This window comes from Canis lupus, chromosome 33 (genome assembly GCF_003254725.2).
Source record: "Canis lupus dingo isolate Sandy chromosome 33, ASM325472v2, whole genome shotgun sequence".
Classification (NCBI taxonomy): Eukaryota; Metazoa; Chordata; class Mammalia; order Carnivora; family Canidae; genus Canis; species Canis lupus.
The window spans coordinates 1,155,377-1,174,060 of record NC_064275.1 but is presented as its reverse complement, the minus strand read 5'-3'; the positions used below and the strand labels follow the sequence as shown (position 1 = coordinate 1,174,060).

Genomic DNA, 18,684 nt, shown 5'->3' with positions numbered 1-18,684 from the left:
TCTTTCGACTTGACTTACTCTTAGTAACCACTCCCTCCAGTCGGATGATGTTGGGATGGTCAAATTGTCCCATGATACTTGCTTCTCCTAGGAAGTCTCTCCTCTGCTTTTCTGTGTAGCCCACTTTTAGGGTTTTTATGGCCACCGAAATCTCTTTTTTTGAAGGAAGTTTCAAGCGGCCACTGCATACTTCTCCAAATTCGCCTATCAGAAGAACAAAACAACGACAAAAGGTAAGGACTTATGTCATTAAAAACAACAACAACAACAAAAAAACTGTCAGTGGAGAGCAACTGTTTCCTCTCAATGATCCCATTCAAAATATTTACACCTTTGATCTGCAAGGTGTACGCTGTAGGCCTCCAACTTATCTCACAAGATGATGATCAGAGACTCCCTGAGAAACCCCAGGACATCTACACCCCACTGGAAAATGGATCCAGTGAGTAGCCTCGTGCATTTTGAAGTACTACACTGTGAATAATAGAACATGAAAGAACAATGCGAACGTTGAAAGCTACAGCTAATAGGGTTTTACCTCCTTGTTCTCATAGCAACTACTTCCTCAGGGTAATCAATAGACCAGCACAGATATATTATGGGTTGAGCAATGCATTAAATTTCACATGTTTCTAGCCATTCTGTTATTATTAAGAGGGCCAATTTAGCTGTATACTCAGACTCTGAAAATGAGAACAGAAGCATCTGCTACCAATTCATTTTATTGGAGTATTGGCATGTTGCATTACTGACATACTAGCTATAAAGTTCTCTGAGCTTCTGGAAGGAAGAAGAATGTACTAGTATCAAAAAAGCACATCTTTTCTACAGAATCACTATAAATATTTTCTTAGATTCAATGTCTTCAATAAAAAAATGCATGATTAATCCACAATTAACTGAATATGGAGTGTTGTTCACTTTTAAATAGTCTAATCCAACTAATATAAACTTTCTAGAACTAGTTTGAGCACCAACTTCACATATATTGTTAATTGAGGAGATATACCCATAACTCTTTCATCATATTTTGAGTTTTCTGAGAGCAGAGACCTTTATATTCACTTCTCTAACCCACTGTTGCCACGGTAATTGTCACAAAGTAGTGCCACCCATAGATTGTTCCTTGTTCATAGAGGAAATCCTAGAATCATGTGGATTATTCTGTCTGATTTGTACAACACCTTAAATGTGTTTTTTTAATATCAAATGAGAAGTTTTTCTAAAAAAAAAAAAAAAAGCATTAATTACACGGTTGTCAGGCCATCTGTGGGATGGAAGAGCATTCTTGGTCCAACCTTCTCACTGCGAGTTTTTGTGTAAGCTCCACGCCCCATGGATCAGCCAGAGACAAGTTGTCAAGAAGTAAGATGCTTCTTCTCTGTATTTTGTTCAAGTGTTTCAGCCCAGAAATGCAGCAGGTTATTGGTTTACCAGCTGCTTTCCTACAAATGACTCGCTTCCCTTCACGAAGCTGTATGCTCCCCCAGGCTTGACCCTTTCTCCGGAATTCAGTTCTGTCACTGTTTCTAAAACGATGATTTATGCTATAGCTTGTCAAAGTCATTTAAGGTCCAAAAGCAGTTATTTATACACTTTTTAATAAATACTCATCAATTGGCAACAGTATGACAGACACGTTGAAAAATACGGAGTTACGCTAAAGAAGGCAGATCTCATTTCTTCCCTTTGAGGGAGTGTAGAGAAGATAGTGACATTTGGGCTAGACTGTTCTTTTGGATTATGGGGAGAATCAGGTACAGAATTTGAGAACATTCATTGACTTTTGACGTCCAAGGGAGAATATGGCATTATACAGTGTGTGTATCAGGGAGAGGAATAATGATTCAAAGTAAATAACTGTTAGAATTTGTAAGCAAGAATAAGGGTTCTGGGGTGCCTGGGTGGTCAGCCAATTAATTGTCTGCTCTAGGCTCAGGTCATGGTCTCGGGAGTCTTGGGATGGAGCCAACGTCAGGCTCCCGGCCCCACGGCGAGTCTGCTTCTCCTTTTCCCTCTATTCACCCACCTTTGTGCATTCTCTCTCTCTCAGATACATAAATAAAGCCTTAAAAAAAGAGTAAGTGTCCCTTTCTCTAAACTGGGTTCTTGGAACGTTGCCAGAGAGCCCTCGTTCATGTTGTGTCAACATTAAGTTTGAGCAAAACCATAAGGAATCATCCATAATAAACTTTTACTTTCTGAAAGAAAGTTCTGCCATTATCATGAGTCAATATGTTGTGATGGGTCTTGTTTTGAATTCTGATGTCATCATCACTCATTGTAGGTGACAAATCACTTGTCAGCAGACTTGTCAGCACAGCAGACAGCACAGCACTGTGGGACAGAGCATGGACTCTAGGGTCCAACTGCCTCTGTCACCTATTAGTGTATGATGTTGAGCAAGCATTTTAACCTCCCTGTGCCTTTGTCTCCTTCTCTATAACATGGGAATACCAATTGTGTCCAACTCATAAGGCCTTCGTGCAATTAAAGGAATTAATGTATGGACGGACACATAGTGCGTGTCTTCTATGTGTCCATTACTATTTTCCTCTCTGAGTTCAGACCCACCTTAGGAAAGATAAATTATCTATCTACCTCTGATGAGTTAGGTCAAGTTGAAGAATAAATATAAAAATGCTTTATAAAATGTCCAACTCCGTATTGATGTAACAAGAGGTGGTTGTGGTGATGATGGTGAGAACAAGGTTCATGCCATGTTGGGTAGGTATTTGTAAAGGAGAGTGCTTCCCCCTCACTCGGGATGTCAGGGAAAGGGTTCACATTTCAAGTGGGTCAATTAGGGTTCCTTTCTTTCTTCTCAATGGGATATCTGACATACGGAAATGTCTATCTACCTCCAAAATTCAGAAAATGGTGTTCTCACAATGCTAATTCTTAAAAACCCCAAAATTTTGAAATGCGATTATTCCATCAGATAAATACTAGAAATGATCACCAATATATTATGCTGAACATAGAAATGTCAGATATTAATTCACTTCTCTTTATAATAATTTAAAACAAATGGGTTAGAAAAATTAACAAAGATTGGGCAAATGCAACGGTCGACCTTTCCACCTACTCAAATTTTGCATGGTCTTATTCAATTAACTTTGAATGCATAAAAAAGAAAACTTAGTTCCTGTCATTCTTGTCATTTCTAAGTAAAAGCACAACTTCAAGAAGATCATTTGGAAGGCACTGCTTGATTTTTTAAATCCAATTAGTGCAGCAGTTTTTATTTGTCCTCTGAAATAAAGTATGTGTTGTGTGGATGGGCACACTGGATTCTGATTAAAGATGCATGATGCAAAATTGCTCAAAATAAAATTTCTTACCCTTATGTCACTTAAAATAGGGAAAAAATCTATTTGTGTTTAAGTAGAATGGCACTCTGTCTTAGTTTCAAATTCTAATTTCCTACTGTTTTAATAAGAGAAGCATAATAAAAGTGCATATGGGACAATGCTGGTGTGTCAGCTAAGCATTGTTCATGAACTATCTCAATTAATCCTCACAAAAATGTGAGAGGAAGGCACTACTGTAGCTCTTAGTGTCTAGTGCAGACTTTGAAATTGGAAAGTCTGAGATTCAAATTTTGATTTCCCTATTAATAACTATGTGACTATAGGTCACTCACATTTTTAGCTCTTGTTTCCTTATCCAGTGAAACGGAGATAATGCCAATCCAAAAGGCTAATGAAATTAAATAGCATTCAAGTGAATGCCTAGCATAGACTAGGGAGTTAAACAAATATATTCAAATATATTCTACCTTCAGAAAATGTCTGTATTTAATCTTTGAAATAATGGTTAGATGGAAGAATAAAAATGAGAACTGTAGTTATTATTAATTCCACTGTTAAAAATTTTACTACTTTGAGAAAGCCAATTCATGGCTCAGTTTTAATTCTGTTATTTGAAATATGGGTATAAGTCTTCTGATTAGTCAAAGTATAAATGAGAGTTTCCCTTAAAACTTATTTCTTTGTATAAGATCTCTGATGGAAAATTAAGAGAATTAGCTCACATATATAGAGTCTTTCTGCATATTTAATTGACTTGTAAAGTCCGTTCATTGACCGTCTTTGACTCAGCCTTTTAACAATGGAAGGTAGTTGCTATCAATTTAGCATAATTATTAAGTTTTTATGGACAGCGTCACTTTTAGAAATTTAAAAGGAGATTGGAAATGAGTAAGTGTATAAATGAAAGGCTGGCTGGGGATAGATTGTTTTTGAAGTTGTGGAAATGGTACTTTTATACTATACTCTCTATCATCCTATTGTACAATTTCATCCACTTTTGTAGATATTTTACATTCTGCAAAACAACATGCTAAGAAAACTTGAGAGCTCTCAAAATCTTGACCTCTTATTCTATCTTGGTGATGACAAACCCCTGCAAGGGGAATCAAGATAGACTAGAGTTGGGTGTGGACAGTCTTATATTGAAATCTTCTAGGAGTGGTGTAATCGGCCTCGAAGATACTCTTGTTTGCAAACAAAGCCACACAGATTTATTGCTCTGAATGTGGCAAATGAGGATATTGGCTACAAAACCCTGAAAATGGGCACAGGTCTAATTTTTTGCAAATATGTTTGAAGGGAGAAATGGAAAAAAGATGATCCGTTGTGATCTTTCTTGAGGATCGGGGATTATTATTAAATGAGTCAGTGCAAGTAGCCTTTCCTTTTGTCTCATTTATCAAATGCCATTTTCAATGAATGTGTTTTGTCTCACACTACTGGGTACCAGATATCTGGTATAATCAATAACATCTATATATTTAAGCTTTTACTAATGCAGAGGGCCCCCAAGTTCAAGGTCCTGAGGTGTCTGCCCAGCCTTGTGGACACTAGCTGAGCTTCTTGTCCTCACATCAACTGAGGGTGCAAAGTCTCTGTGCTACATATGCTCCCCAGATTTCCATGCTGGAGAACAGTGCACTCCTGTGGGACAGCAATGCCAGGACCACAAAATCCTCTGCACCACAGGGCCACTGACAAAGCTCTACACAAAGAACTATACAACTGAGAGACAGTGATCAATGCATATTTGTTTCAACTGGATTGACAAAGGTACGCCATGAATGTGTATATTCTTAAGTCTTAGATTGTGGAAAAAGAAGCACATGGTCTACTTTCCTTTTGTGAATTACTGGTTCCATGTTTTAATATCACCTGCACATGTGAGTTTTAGGCAGATAAACTATCAATAAAGTTAGAGGAGCAGATTTCATGCATTATCAGTTTATTTAGCTGATACGGAATTACTCAGGTTGTCCTACTTGAGTGGCAAGTATGGCTAGAATTCTAAATACTGCCTTGAGGTGCAAAGAAAAAAAATCATAAAGAAAAAAAATCATAAAGAAACAAAATCATACGATATTTGTGTAAAGATGTATCAGTCATAGATACACAGTACTTGCAGAAAATATGATCTGATCTGTTATGTGTAATTCAGTGAGCCAATTTCTTGATCTTTCTACTTCCTACATCAACATAACTACTTTGCATTTGTTTTGGAAACAATACTGACCAATGAGATGATGGAATAAAAAACTATTGTACAATATTGTTTATTTTTACTTCGGAGGACTTAGTTTTTATTTGATCTCAAGCTACCTGTCTGTAGGTGCCATATGTTTATGTGCATATGTAACAATACTGTTACTTTATGAGTATGGTTTTTATTGGAAATACACAAGTTCTATTCTATGAGAACAAGCTTCCACACAAATGCATTAAGACTGTATGAGCCTACAGGCAGATATTAAGGTGGTGCACTGCACGCTGCTTAAACTATCCACTCAAAAACAGTTCTGAATGGATTTGTGTAAAATGTGTCATTTATGATTTTGTGTTCTCTCTTTAATTCCAAAGAAGTTTCTAAAATTATTATTATTATTATTATTATTATTTTACCCAAACCAAAATCTTCATGTAGTGAGCTTATTTAAAGTAGGACCCTGTTTTATCCTGTTATCCCTGCACAGCCACACAGGCTTGGTGACATGGGACTCGGGTAGCCAGCGGAGGATTGAGCTTTTGTGGCTGCTGGCTCTGAAATCCAATAAATAAAAACGCCGGCCATGGTCTGTGAGTCTGTAAGTCTGGCACCTTCGAAATCATTACATTCCATTAAATACTCCCTCGTTTATTTATTGCCTGCCTTTGATCATGAAAAAAAAAAAGTCCCTTTTCATAGCAATACAGCTGAGGCCTGAGAACTTGAGGGACCCGGGCAGCATTCCTCTCCGTAGTGGTGATTTGTCATCACCATGCATGTTGGGGGTGGGATTGGGTCGTGGTTATTACCTGCTCCAACAACTTTGTCGATGGATATGTTGGTGGCATCCAGTTCCTTAGCAAACTCATGAACCGCTTGAGTAGGGTCTTCGTACGTGTGGGGGTCAACGTAGGTCCTGAGACCTGGAAGTTTCACTGTGTGCAGGAAGGAAGGAGAGAAAGCAGGCGTTAATGGAGCTAGATGTAGGAAACCTTAACTGAGGCAGTTGTTTAATCACATTATTAGTGGGGTGGGGGGGAATCCCCATTATGAAAAAGTACATTGATCTGTCGTTTATTGTCAGGTGTCACAGCAGTCGGTAGACACAGAATTTGGACTAAGTATCAAACGACATTTCCCATAATGAGACAAAAGAGGAACCACTGTGAGTTTTCTCCGCAGAAACATTAGACAGAAAATGTACTTTCGAAAAAGGGATCTCATGGGGAGGGTGGTTGGGAATTGAGTAGGCCCAGTGGTCACCCAGTCCCCCAAGACGCACTAGCACAGGAAGCAAATGTTCACGATGACGCCACATCTGACCATGAGTCAAAGCTTGTGAGACGATTTCATAGGGCAGAAGGGCAGCTGGGACACAGAGCTAAGTTACCTGAAGGCCACGCAACAGCACGTCTTTGTCGGATACCATTCTGCGTTTAGTGACATTCACAACCAGCGTCCCCGCCTGCAGTCACAGACCTCCTTAACCCCGTGAGGAGTAGTCTATACACTGCATCCCATGCCTGTACCAGGGCAGCGTCACCTCGCTGAGACCTTGCTGGACCGCATTTCAACACAGTTAAAGGCAGTATAGATTCTTGGGGAGTTTGGTGATGGTGCTAAGGAACTAAATTCTAAACATGAATTATATTTACAACTTATCAAATATAAACCTCTCTCATAATATGTGTATTTATTCAATTATTCTGAAGATGAAAGAGCATGGATAGAAGATCCTGGAGAATCGTTTTGGATTGGACATAGTTCTAATGAGGTTCCTATCATTTGGAAAAAAAAATAAATCATATTGGAAATGATTTGGAATGTTCAATAACTAATTTTCTCTAAAGTAAAACCATTGTCTTAAAGTAAGCTCTAGGCCCAATGTGGGGCTTGGACTCAGGAACCTGAGATCAAGAGTCAGTGCTCGACCGACAGAGTCAGCCAGGTGCCCCTAAACTAGATTTTATCAAAAAGGGAGACTGGGATCTATCAAAGTACATACACATGCTCTGACGGTAAGGATTTTATGTGTGTACTAATACAGTGGGTTTTTACTTTTGATTTTGGACACATCGGTAAAAATATATTGGTAACACTGTTCCAGCAAGGGGCAGGATGCCTGATGGTGATATATGGCTTCATTTATCCCACTATGTTTTCAAAGATATTTTGATCCCAAAGAAATGAATAAAATCAGATGTTATCTTTTTCCAATATGATTTTATAATGAAAGAATCTTAATGACAAATTGCAAGTGAACATTGTGTGATGACTGGAGACTTCTTGGAGTCCATTTTGCTCTTTGCTTGAGGTGGGCATGGAGATGGTGATGGCAATTACTCTGGGGAGCCGGCCACACGGCACACGCTGGGCCAATGGGTCCCACACGGCAGAGTGCGGACTGGGCCATTACGAGTCCGCTGACCTACAGGCCGTCTTCATGAAGGCCACGGCTATGCCACATCATAGTTTCTGTTCCTGTAGCGTATCCACGAAGGGTTTGAGTAAAGAAATAGGAGCCTATGGCACCCCGGGGGCTCCATCACTTAAGCGTCAGCCTCTGGTGGCTCGCTCTCTCTCTCTCTCTATCATGATCTTTCTGTCAAATAAATACAATCTTTAAAAAGAAAGAAATAAGGATCCCTGGGTGGCGCAGCGGTTTGGCGCCTGCCTTTGGCCCAGGGCGTGATCCTGGAGACCCGGGATCGAGTCCCACATCAGGCTCCCGGTGCATGGAGCCTGCTTCTCCCTCTGCCTGTGTCTCTGCCTCTCTCTCTCTCTCTGTGACTATCATAAAATAAATAAAAATAAAAAAAAGAAAGAATCCTAAGAAAAGCAATGGATCATAAAAATAAACGGTGGTTAGGAAGCAAAAAAATTCAGTGTTCCCAGGCTGTGTGTAGAGAGGATTCCAAGACTGTAGTTTAGGAATGGGACGGGGGGAACCAACGGAGGAGAGAGGCCGATGCTCCTCCGACGCGGGCCTGCGTGGACACGGGCACAGCAATCCCCCGGGGCCAAGTGCAGGGAACTGGGGAGACGCTCTCCAGGGAGTCACGCCCGCAGAAGTGGGGAAACGGCGTGGGCTCTGCCCCTGCTCTGAGCAAACATGGACGGGGCGGCTTTGGAAGGTGAGAGCTGTGCTCCAGAAGCTTTCCAACGCTGGGCAGCTCCGCAGAGAGAAGGCTCTGGAAAACCTGCGGTGTGCCCGCCCGACACCGGCCAGCATCAGGATTTTCGCTGGAGGCCGTCTGGTCACCGTCACCCGCGTGCCCGAGGTCTCGGGAGGCTGAGACCCGCCGTCCCCTCGGGGCTGCCGCTGGGGGCTCCAGCTCCGCTCACCGTGGGACGCCCGGCGGCCGGGCTGCTTCGGGGGCCGCGACGCCCTGGAGCGGCGGCAGGTGGCACAGCCCTCCCGGCCGCGCTGCTCCCAGCTCCCGGGGCCCACCTGCAGGGCCCCCGATCGCCCCCAGGAGACCGCAAGGTGAGGAACTAGGAGCGTGCGGAGCTTTACTATTCCTTTGCAAGGAAAAAGAAACTTTTTAAAGATACGATAAAAATTAACTTTTCCCCAAAAAGGATATTTTTTTCTTGTAAACAATGACAAATGCCTTTATCTTGCCCAACGTAAGGAAATCAACTTGGAAGCATTTTACCAGCATCAGGATTCGCAAAGACCAGCATAAAATGGGCTGTGAGGAGCAAAGTCTGAGACATTTTAAACAAGCACAGGCTTTCAGCAGCCCTGGGAGTGGCTTTAGAGCCACCCTGTACCTGTCAGCCCCGGGGCGGAGATGCCTCGCTAGATAATCTGAAAATTCCATAGTCATCCCCAAATGAGATCAATCACATTGCTCGCCTTAAGTAAAACCACATAAATTGTTTTCCTATGCACACAAAACTTGGCGAACAATGCAATTAGAAACACACACCCCCCCTTCCCCCCCAGTAAGATCGCCTGTTCACTGTGGGCGCCTCGGCTGCTGACTTTTAACTGCTGACCCCAGAGGCTGCAGGAGTCAGGTGATGCAGGATACCAGGCACATAATCCCTTCACACCAATAATTAAGGGCAACGTACAGAGTCACTGGGCTGTGTCAAGAAAACCAGATAATAAACACATGCACACGTGTTAAGCTGCACTACTTTACAGCTCGTTCTGCGCAAACACAATAATTTACATTTCCATTTTACCAGCATGAGTTGCCCTAAGGACAGCAAAAAATAAAAAGGCCTCGCCAGAGAGGGCAAGGGGACAGGATCTCAGGAGGTGAAACACATTTCTTTCCTTTTGAAGCAATGTTATAGGATTTGTAACGAGGCTGGAGGGAATCGTTCATAGCTAGAGCTTTTTAAAGTAATACCAGCTAAATGGTCTGAAATAAAACAGCTGCAGCATTAAGACGCAGAAAGTTTACAACATGCACAGAAGTTCCTTTATACCCCTATAGCTCGGATAAAATGCATTTCTTTTTTGTCTGTCTAGTCATAAAGATATTGTGCATTTGAAGAAAATTAAAGTTTCAACCAACTCCACCAGGAAAACCAACGGCTGAAACCAGACCGGAGCGACCCAGGCATCCTGCTCACGACTGGGACACAGACATTTACCAGTGTTGCAAATTCAGGAGATTCACAATTCTGACGTTAAAAAAAAAATCAGTACAGTCTCGCTGTGTGGGCGATATTTACACTGACTGTCCAACCCCAGTGAAGAACCGTTTAATCCACAGGAAGGTTGCCGCTCTAATTGGTTCCTTCATTCTTTTAAGATGCTGGAGTTGGTGACCTAAGTCATCTGAAATGATGGGGGCGTCGCTCTTACGAGCATAGCACTTGTGCTTTTGTGAATTATTCCACAACCACGGCGATGAGATGCATGAACCAGACCACACCGTCAGTGAACGCCGCCCCTGTCTCCCTCGCACGTCAATTCACATTTGCAAGATGCTCTTTTTCTCCTTTTTTTGCAAGCTACCGTGTCCCCCTGCCTGTTAGCCGCAGGTAGTCCGCTTTTACCTGCGTTATAACTAGAGCTATAGTTGTATCGAGTCATTTATATGAGGTATCACGCGGAATTGAGCATATTTTCACAAGGCGGCAGTGAATGCCGAGGACAGCGATGCTTACGTGAGTTATACTGAGATTATTCAAGAGCAGATGAGTATAGTCTGTCCTAATTTCCATGGGAACATGCTGTTCCCTTTGGGTCCACTCATCATTAACAGGCCACAGTAAACTGAACCATAGTTTGGAAAATCAAAGCACCTGGGATGATTTGTTTTGCGCGAAGGGGGAAAAAGGAGTTTTCTTATTAAACACTTCATTTTCTTAAGAAAAAGTAGTTCTTTTAGAAAATATTAAAAAGAGACCAAATGGATTGGTATTAAAATCTGAGGGAGGGCAGCCCGGGGGGCTCAGCAGTTTAGCGCTGCCTTCAGCCCAGGGTGTGATCTGGGGTCCCGGGATCGAGTCCCACCTCGGGATCCCTGCGCGGAGCCTGCTTCTCCCTCTCTCTGCCTGTGTCTCTGCCTCTCTTTGTGTGTCTCTTGTGAATAAATAAATAAAAAATCTTAATGAGGGAAGAGCGCTGGCCTTCCTGCCAGGGGGATGTGGTGGGACTCCAAGATACAGTTTGGTTGACAACACGGAGTAAAAGGTATTTCCCATAAACAGAGGCTGCTTACGTGTATTTGGGGGCTGGGAAGGGGAGAGGCTCCTACTTGGGCTTCGGCAAAGGACGAGAGCAGGGACGGCAAGGCCAAGGCCAAGGCCGGGGGGCGCAGCGCGGGCTGCGCGGGCGGCTGCGGGGCCCGGGGGGGGGGGGGGGGCTCGCTGCGCTCCCCCCTGCCGCCGCGCCGGGCAAGGCTTCCCGTGGAGCCTCGGGTTCCCTCTGCATTTAAAATGAACTGAATTTGCTCAATTCGTTCATGAACTGGCTTTTGCGGTTTCCATGCCGGGACTTACGCTGTCCGTTGCCGAAGTGCAGCCGCTTCTCGTCCGCCCCGGGCTTCGACTTGTTGTAGCCGCAGAACCTGCAGGCGAGTCGAGGAGACAAGGCGGGGGAGCGGGTAGGGCGCGGGCCGCGGGCACAGCCGGGACCCCTTTGCCTCAATCAAACGCGCGGGTGGAAGCCTGAGGGCTCCGTGTTCCCCAGGTCCCTTACGGAAGGGCCCTCCCCCTGGGGCTCCGCACGGCCGCCCAACCCGGGGCAGGGGAGGGGGCGGGCGCAGGGCGCAGGGCGCAGGGCGCAGGCTGGGCTTCCACGGTGGCCCGGGCCGGGGGTGGGGGGGGGCGGGTACAGGTGTGAGGAGTGGGGTGGGGTGTCGGGGGAGGCAGAAGCCGAGCTACGGGGAGAGAGGGGCGGGGGGGGGCGACGGGGATCCAAGCCGCTGCACCCCGCGCGGTGACTGGGCGGCCACCCAAGGGAGCAGCAAAGAGCCGCGGACCCACCTGCCGATCAGGACGTAGGTGACCACGGTGAGGAGGATGACGGCCACGGCCGCCGAGATGGCGATCATCACCACGTGGCTGTTCTCCCCAGAGATGGAGAAGGCTGCGGGTGGAGGGAGACAAGGAAAGGCGAGGCGTGAGCGCAGCGCAGCCGACGTGTGCCTCGAGCCCCCCGCAGGCCCTCACCCCCCGCGGCTTCCTGCCTCGGGCAGTGTAAACGGAACTCCTCCCTGTGTGCTAGGGGGGTTAGACGTTTCCTATAAACGAGCTGGAAACTTGGCACCAAGAAGGTAAAGTACTCTGTTCCACGGCAGCGGTCACAGGTGAGACAGCCTGCTCTGGTTTTCTCTAGCCTCCGCGCACACTCATTGGGTGGGTGGCCCAGGCGCTACCAGAGAACCCGGAGAACGGGTAAGATTTCCTGGAATTCAGGATAAAGGCTTCCAATGAAGCTTGTTCCACCTTCAAGATCAGAGTTATGGGGCAGCCGGGGTGGCCCAGCGGTTTAGTGCCACCTTCGGCCCAGGGCCTGATCCTGGAGACTCAGGTTCGAGTCCCACGTCGGGCTCCCTGCATGGAGCCTGCTTCTCTCTCTGCCTGTGTCTCTGCCTCTCTCTCTCTCTGTGTCTCATGAATAAAATAAAATCTTAAAAAAAAAGATCAAAGTTATGCAGGTTCTCTATGACACATGCCACATACAAACTGTTCACCTAGTCCAGGTGTTGGCACAATGGCCCAGGAGGCAAACCTGGCCACCGCCACCAGGTTTTGTAAAGCCCAGGAGCTTAGGATGATTTTGCATTTTTTAAAGGGTTGTAAAAAAGTCAAATTAAGATTTTTTTTTTTTTTTTAAATTAAGATTTTTTGACATGTAAAAATCATAGAAAATTCAAGTTTTGGTGCCTATTGGTAAAATTGCATCAGACCGTGGCCGCATACACTTGTGTGCTGGCTTCGGCGGCCTTCTTGCTACCACGGCCAAGCTGAGTGGGGACGACAGGACTGTACCCCGGGGCCTAGGACACTCCTCTCTGGGCCTTCACAGATTATGTTGGCTGACCCCGGATCTGGACCCGTGGTCCTCTAACTCTGGGGATCACTCAACCACTCAGGAATCTCTTGGAAAAGTGGCTTCTGATCCAGTTGCTGTGGAGTGGGGACGGAGCCTGTGCCTTTCTGTGAGCTCCCGGTGACGCTGGTGACTCTAGCGCATGTGTTGAGCAGCACGGATGGAGTCCAGGACTCTGAAGGCCCCTTGTCATCTCCCTCTCTGATCCTCCGCTCTTGAGCGAATCGCTGGCCTCTCTATGCATCTTTGTCCTCACTCCCTGGTTGCCACCAGAAGCTCCTCACTGGCCTCCATCTGCGTGGTGACGGCCTTGTTCCCCTGACCTCCACCAGCTCGCTCTCAGCCAGGAGATGCTTGCAGGGCTCTCCCGTCACATTTAAGATCACATTTAAGACAGATCCCCTCGCAGAGCAGGTGAGGCCAGGGTAAGGCCAGGTGAGGCCAGGTGAGGCCAGGGTGAGGCCAGGTGAGGCCAGGTGAGGCCAGGTAGGGCCGGGTCGGTGCCTGCAGCCCCCAGCTGCTCACAGGCTCCCGGCTACGGTCACCCCCCGACTTCTATATCGAGTGGGCTCCCAGCACCACGCCTGTCACAGGCCCGTGTTTTAACATGCTCTGCGCGAGCACTTCACACACATCTAACAGACGCATGAGGGACGTAGCAGAAGAGCTTAGAAGGGCGACTTTGATGGTTTGGATCATGTCCTCGTCAGGAGCCAGTATCAGGGTGCAGGGTGGTCACAGGGTCACTTCGGAGGCTCGTCACCGTCGGGCGCCGCACGTTTGCTCGGGAGGCGGGAGGCGGTGGGAGGGCCTCCCCCGGCCGAACCCCGAGGCCGTGCCGCGTCCTACAAACCATTCGGAGGAGGTTTTCCCGAAAGCGAACTTCTTTCTCTCTTTCTTTTTAAAAAAGATTTTCTTGATTTATCGGAGAGGAGCGAACGCGAGACAGATGGCAGGCGAGAGGGGAAGCAGGCTCACCCCGGGCAGGGAGCCGGAGGCGGGAGGCGACCCCGGACCCCGGGTGACCCCGAGTGACCCCGGGCTGAAGGCACACGCCACCCGATGGGGCCCCGCGGCGCCCGCTGCCCGGGTTCTGGCCCCTTCGCCCCCGCGAAGCGCGCTGGCCCGGAGCTTGTTCCTGCGGAGCTCGAGGCCTGCGCCTGCACCTGCGGTGTGACGGGACACCGCTGTTTTGAGGAATAAAGGGGCTGATACGGTTAAAACACTTAAAATAGTGCCACGCACACAGTAAGCGCTTAACGAACAGCATGTATTCTTATTATTCCACTTCCCGGTGAAACACGGGCAGAAAGTGCTGCGGACTCAGGTCCTGCTCCCTGAGGGCCTCCCGTGCCCGTGTGCCCCAGCGTGCCCCAGGGTCACAGTCCCTACTGGAGACATCGCGGTGACCCTGGGAAGCCCTTTTACTCCTATAAACTCTACAACCTCAGCTTCTCATTTATTTACTTATTTATTCATTTATTTATTTGTTTTACTCTGCCATCAGAGCCCTGGGTCAGGTCAGTAACTCCAGAACATGGAGATTCTAGGCTCCTTGACTCCACCTCGTAGCTATGCAACCTAAGGAAAAAACATATAAACTCAGGGTCCTAGTCCACAGATAAAGGAAAAGATAGTACCTGACTGGCCATGGAACAGGACAGATCAAATGCTGAGGATGTATTATGGCATCAATACAGGGTTCTAGAATCAGACCCATCACATACCAATGCTGTGATTCTGGGAAGCTTATGTAAACCTCCCTATTCCTCAGTTTCCTCACTGGTATAAGGAAAAACGATAATCACTGTAAAAAATAAGATATTTTTAACCAAGTTCAAAAAATATTATCTAAATTCCAGATAAAAACATACTTTGTTCTACTGAGAACTATATGTGTTATGAATAAGAACTTTTCATATAACTTAAAATGAAAACTAGAAAAAAAAAACTTAAAAAATAAGTACAATAAATAGCAAACTGTTAAGGAAACACAAGCACGAGTCTTTTACATATATATATTTAAAATATCAATACATAACAAGACTCTTAAGTTCCTAGAATTTTTATGAAGATATCTTTTAGATTAAAAAAAATAGAAAGTTAGGGGCACCTGGGTGGCTCAGTCAGGTAAGCATCTGCCTTGGGCCCCAGTCATGACCCTAGGGTCTTGGGTTCAAGCCCACGTGGGGGCTCCCTCTCCCTCTGCCCCCTTCCCCACTCATCCTCTTCCTCACTTGCTCTCTCAAGTAAATAAATAAATATAAATAAATAAATAAATAAATAAATAAATAAATAAATAAATAAAATCTAACCACTCAACTCGAAGATTCTTATAATTGAGAAAGAGGATGTCAAGAAGTCATCTTTTCCTCATCCTCTGTATCCATCAGTGGAAGTATTGCAAATATAAAACGTACTTGGCAAAACCCCAAGACCCTGCAGTTTTCAAAGGCAGTATTTCTTAACCCTAAGACACGGAAGCCTCAGTAGGGGTTCATGCAGCATGCTGCTGCAGCAGCGTGTATACTAAATCGGGAACCACATTCATACATTGGAGTTTGTTGTTCCCTTTGCAAACGTACATATCAGATATAGCCGAGTACTGATTAAGAACATGCATGGTGTTCCACGCACACATCAACATAATTGGTGTTTACCTAATGGTGATCTGACTCCTGCTCCCCAATGTGCCTACTTTCTACCACAGGATATGATGAACATGTTTTTCTCTTCATAGGATTTGTGATCTTTCTTGGGAAAGCACATACAGATTTCATCATTGATGCCTTAAATACCACTTAAAAGTCCGGAAAAAAAACTCAATTCGTAATCATTTCAGAACAAGAAACTTTTCTGCAGGGCACCTGACTGGCTCAGCCGGTGGAGCATGTGACTCTTGGTCTCCGGGTTGTAGGTTCGAGTCTCATGCTAGGTGTAGAGATCATTTAAACATAAAATCTCAAAGAAGAAAAAAAAAAAAAGGAAAGAAACTTGTTTTGCAGTACTTAAATGTTACAAAAAGATTCAAAATGACAAATGTTAAATTGTAATTAAACTTTGTTATTATGTCATCTAAAATGTTAGATTTGGTTTTAAAACTCCTTCAAATGCTGGGCACCTTGGTGGCTCTGGGGCTTGCCCCCCAGGGTCCCGGGGTCAAGCCCCACATCCGGCTCCCTGCTCAGCGGGGCATCTGCTTCTCCTTCTGCTCTTCCCTCCTGCTCATGACCTCCCTCTCTCTCAAATAAATAAATAAAATTTTACACAACACAAAACAATGACAAAAATGAATCTTCTTCACATGTGTCACGATGTCTTCTAACATTTCCTTTGTAATGCTCTCAGGGAGTGGTTTCTCCTCGGAGTCGCAGAGCGGGGCCTGCGCTGGAGGGAGAGGCCTGCCCGAAGCCCGCGTGGGCGCCTGGCCGTGGACGGGAGCGCCGTGCAGGCCGCCAGGGGCCTGGGGGCCGCAGCTGCAGGTTAGCAGCCGGGAGGTGGAACAGACTCCCCCGGGGCGCCCGGTGGTGGACATGCACCCACGTCACAGGGGGACCGGGTCTTGGAGCGGAGATCTGTGCCCTCCAGGGTCGCAGCTCCCTCTCCGGTTAACACTGTCATGTTTCCACCGTGAGCCGCTGCTTTCCGAGCACACTAGCTTCTAGCTTCTCAGTACCCGCAGAAGGTACCGCTCCTTATGGTGGCATTTCTGATCACCTGACAACCTGGGCTATAAAACACCTACTTGATGGGGTAACTATTATAATGACTTGAACGGCTTTCATAATTTCTGTTAGTCCTTAACATTTCTATTAGGTGTGGATTGTGGGCACAATCAAAATATCACTGTACCAAAGCCAATGTGATTTTAGGACATGAACAAAGCACTTGGATAGGGAACATACTTGTCAGGGGCCATGGCAAAGTAGAACCGTCCAAAGGGATCCCTGAGTTTCCTTTCTGGACAGCGCTGGCCCTTGTCAGACCCTCCCCGATAATCTGTTTCTAAAGGGTGTTCATCTCTGACTGCCTCTCTAGACTACCATACAATGGTGAATTTAAGTGACTTGTAGAATTTCTCCCATTATGATTAAAATAAAACATTCCCTAGAGACATAACTGGTTTATATGCAGCAGAAAACATGACTCCAGTCACATTTATTGTCCTATAGGACACTAACAAGTTTGGGACACATTGATGAATTAAAGTATGCCTGATTGCCTAAATACATAGACACACAGATATGTATTTATATGTGTATATGTATTGTTTCTTCAAATTTTCCTTTAAACCAATTTAATCTAAATAAATAAATAAATCAATCAGTTTAACCTTTTATAAGATATAATAGACAGATAATATATATAATTATAAATAATAGTCTCCTCATTATCCTCATTAATTAATAAACTAAATAAAATCTTGAACATGCGTTCAGTCCGTATCAGAGCCTCGGCCATAATATCACCTTTTTGAAAGTTACATTTTAGCAAGGGTTTTTCTAATATGAAGCAAATGCATTCGAAGAAAAGAGAAACGTTTTGTTAAAGTGTTTGCCAGTTTTAGACCAACTTTTGCCAAATTTGGTGTCAGACGCACGAGACCATCCAAACTGCTTGTGAATGTGAATGCGGTGATAAATCTGGTCTGGGAAAATCCCTCAGCTCCAAGGAATGCAAGACTGAATGTGCTGAGGATTAAAACAGTATTAAAATCCTTGGGCAGCCCCAGTGGCCCCGCCTGCGGCCCAGGGCGTGATCCTGGGGTCCCAGGATCCAGTCCCACGTTGGGCTCTCTGCATGGAGCCTGCTTCTCCCTCTGCCTGTGTCTCTGCCTCTCTCTTTCTGTGTCTCTATGAATAAATAAATAAAATCTTAAAAAAAAAATCCTCGAGGACCAGCAAGCTTCGGTTTTGTAGGCTGCTGAATCATGCGATGAACCTAGAACATCTGGATTAGTAGGTACCGGGAGTGGATTACCATATTGCCTAGAGGTCCTTAAGGCAATTTATGGCCAGCAGAGGACCGGTAGCCTTCCAGGGGCTAGAACATGCTTGATTTGTAAAAGAACAACAACAACAACAACCCACAGATGCACAGATGCACACCCAGGCACATCCACATCTACACCCCAGGCCACACAACCGTCAGACATTTCAAGCAGTGTACTTTCCAGGTGTATCTAGATGCATTTGACCAAGTTAAGATTTAGAGAATGAACCATCGGCCCGCTGCCCCAGCCCACCCCTACGCGCCACGCCGAGAGCTTACGTACAGTCTGGGCTCGTTTCAAACTCGAACTTGCGGCTGTTGCTCCCATAGCCCGCGGCGGTTCGGGCGCGGATTTGGAAAACATAAGCGGTGTCAGGCTTGAGGCTACTGATGGTGACGTTCGTGCCTCTTGCCCTCAGAATGGTGTAACTCGTCTCTTGCTCCTGCTTTGAGGTTAAAAAAAAAAAATCATGTTAAAATCAAGTCTTCATGATGCTGTCCGACGATACAAGGCGATCCACTCAAAACCAGTTCTTTCAGACGTTAGCCCAGAGCGTAGGGCCGCGAAAGACTCGACCCACAATCACTTCACTCTCCGGGTGCAACTGGGGCATCTTGAGGCTGAAGATACTCCCAGAATTCCCCAACGG

At 45.5% G+C, this 18,684-nt stretch overlaps 1 protein-coding gene across 10 annotated transcripts in view; it reads right to left on the bottom strand.

Moving 5' to 3' along the window:
* Positions 1–18,684, bottom strand: part of EPHA3 (EPH receptor A3) — a 350,038-nt gene that overhangs the window by 77,193 nt on the left and 254,161 nt on the right. For 8 of the 10 annotated variants that reach the window (XM_049105248.1, XM_035709836.2, XM_035709834.2 and 5 more), the window contains 5 exons: positions 18,318–18,480; positions 11,974–12,076; positions 11,488–11,555; positions 6,327–6,452; positions 19–204 (listed from right to left, as the gene is read on the bottom strand). In XM_049105248.1, coding sequence (XP_048961205.1) covers positions 19–204; positions 6,327–6,452; positions 11,488–11,555; positions 11,974–12,076; positions 18,318–18,480 — 646 coding nt within the window. The remainder of the gene's footprint in view (positions 1–18; positions 205–6,326; positions 6,453–11,487; positions 11,556–11,973; positions 12,077–18,317; positions 18,481–18,684) is intronic. The other 2 variants (XM_035709835.2, XM_025417818.3) reach the window with 1 other exon arrangement.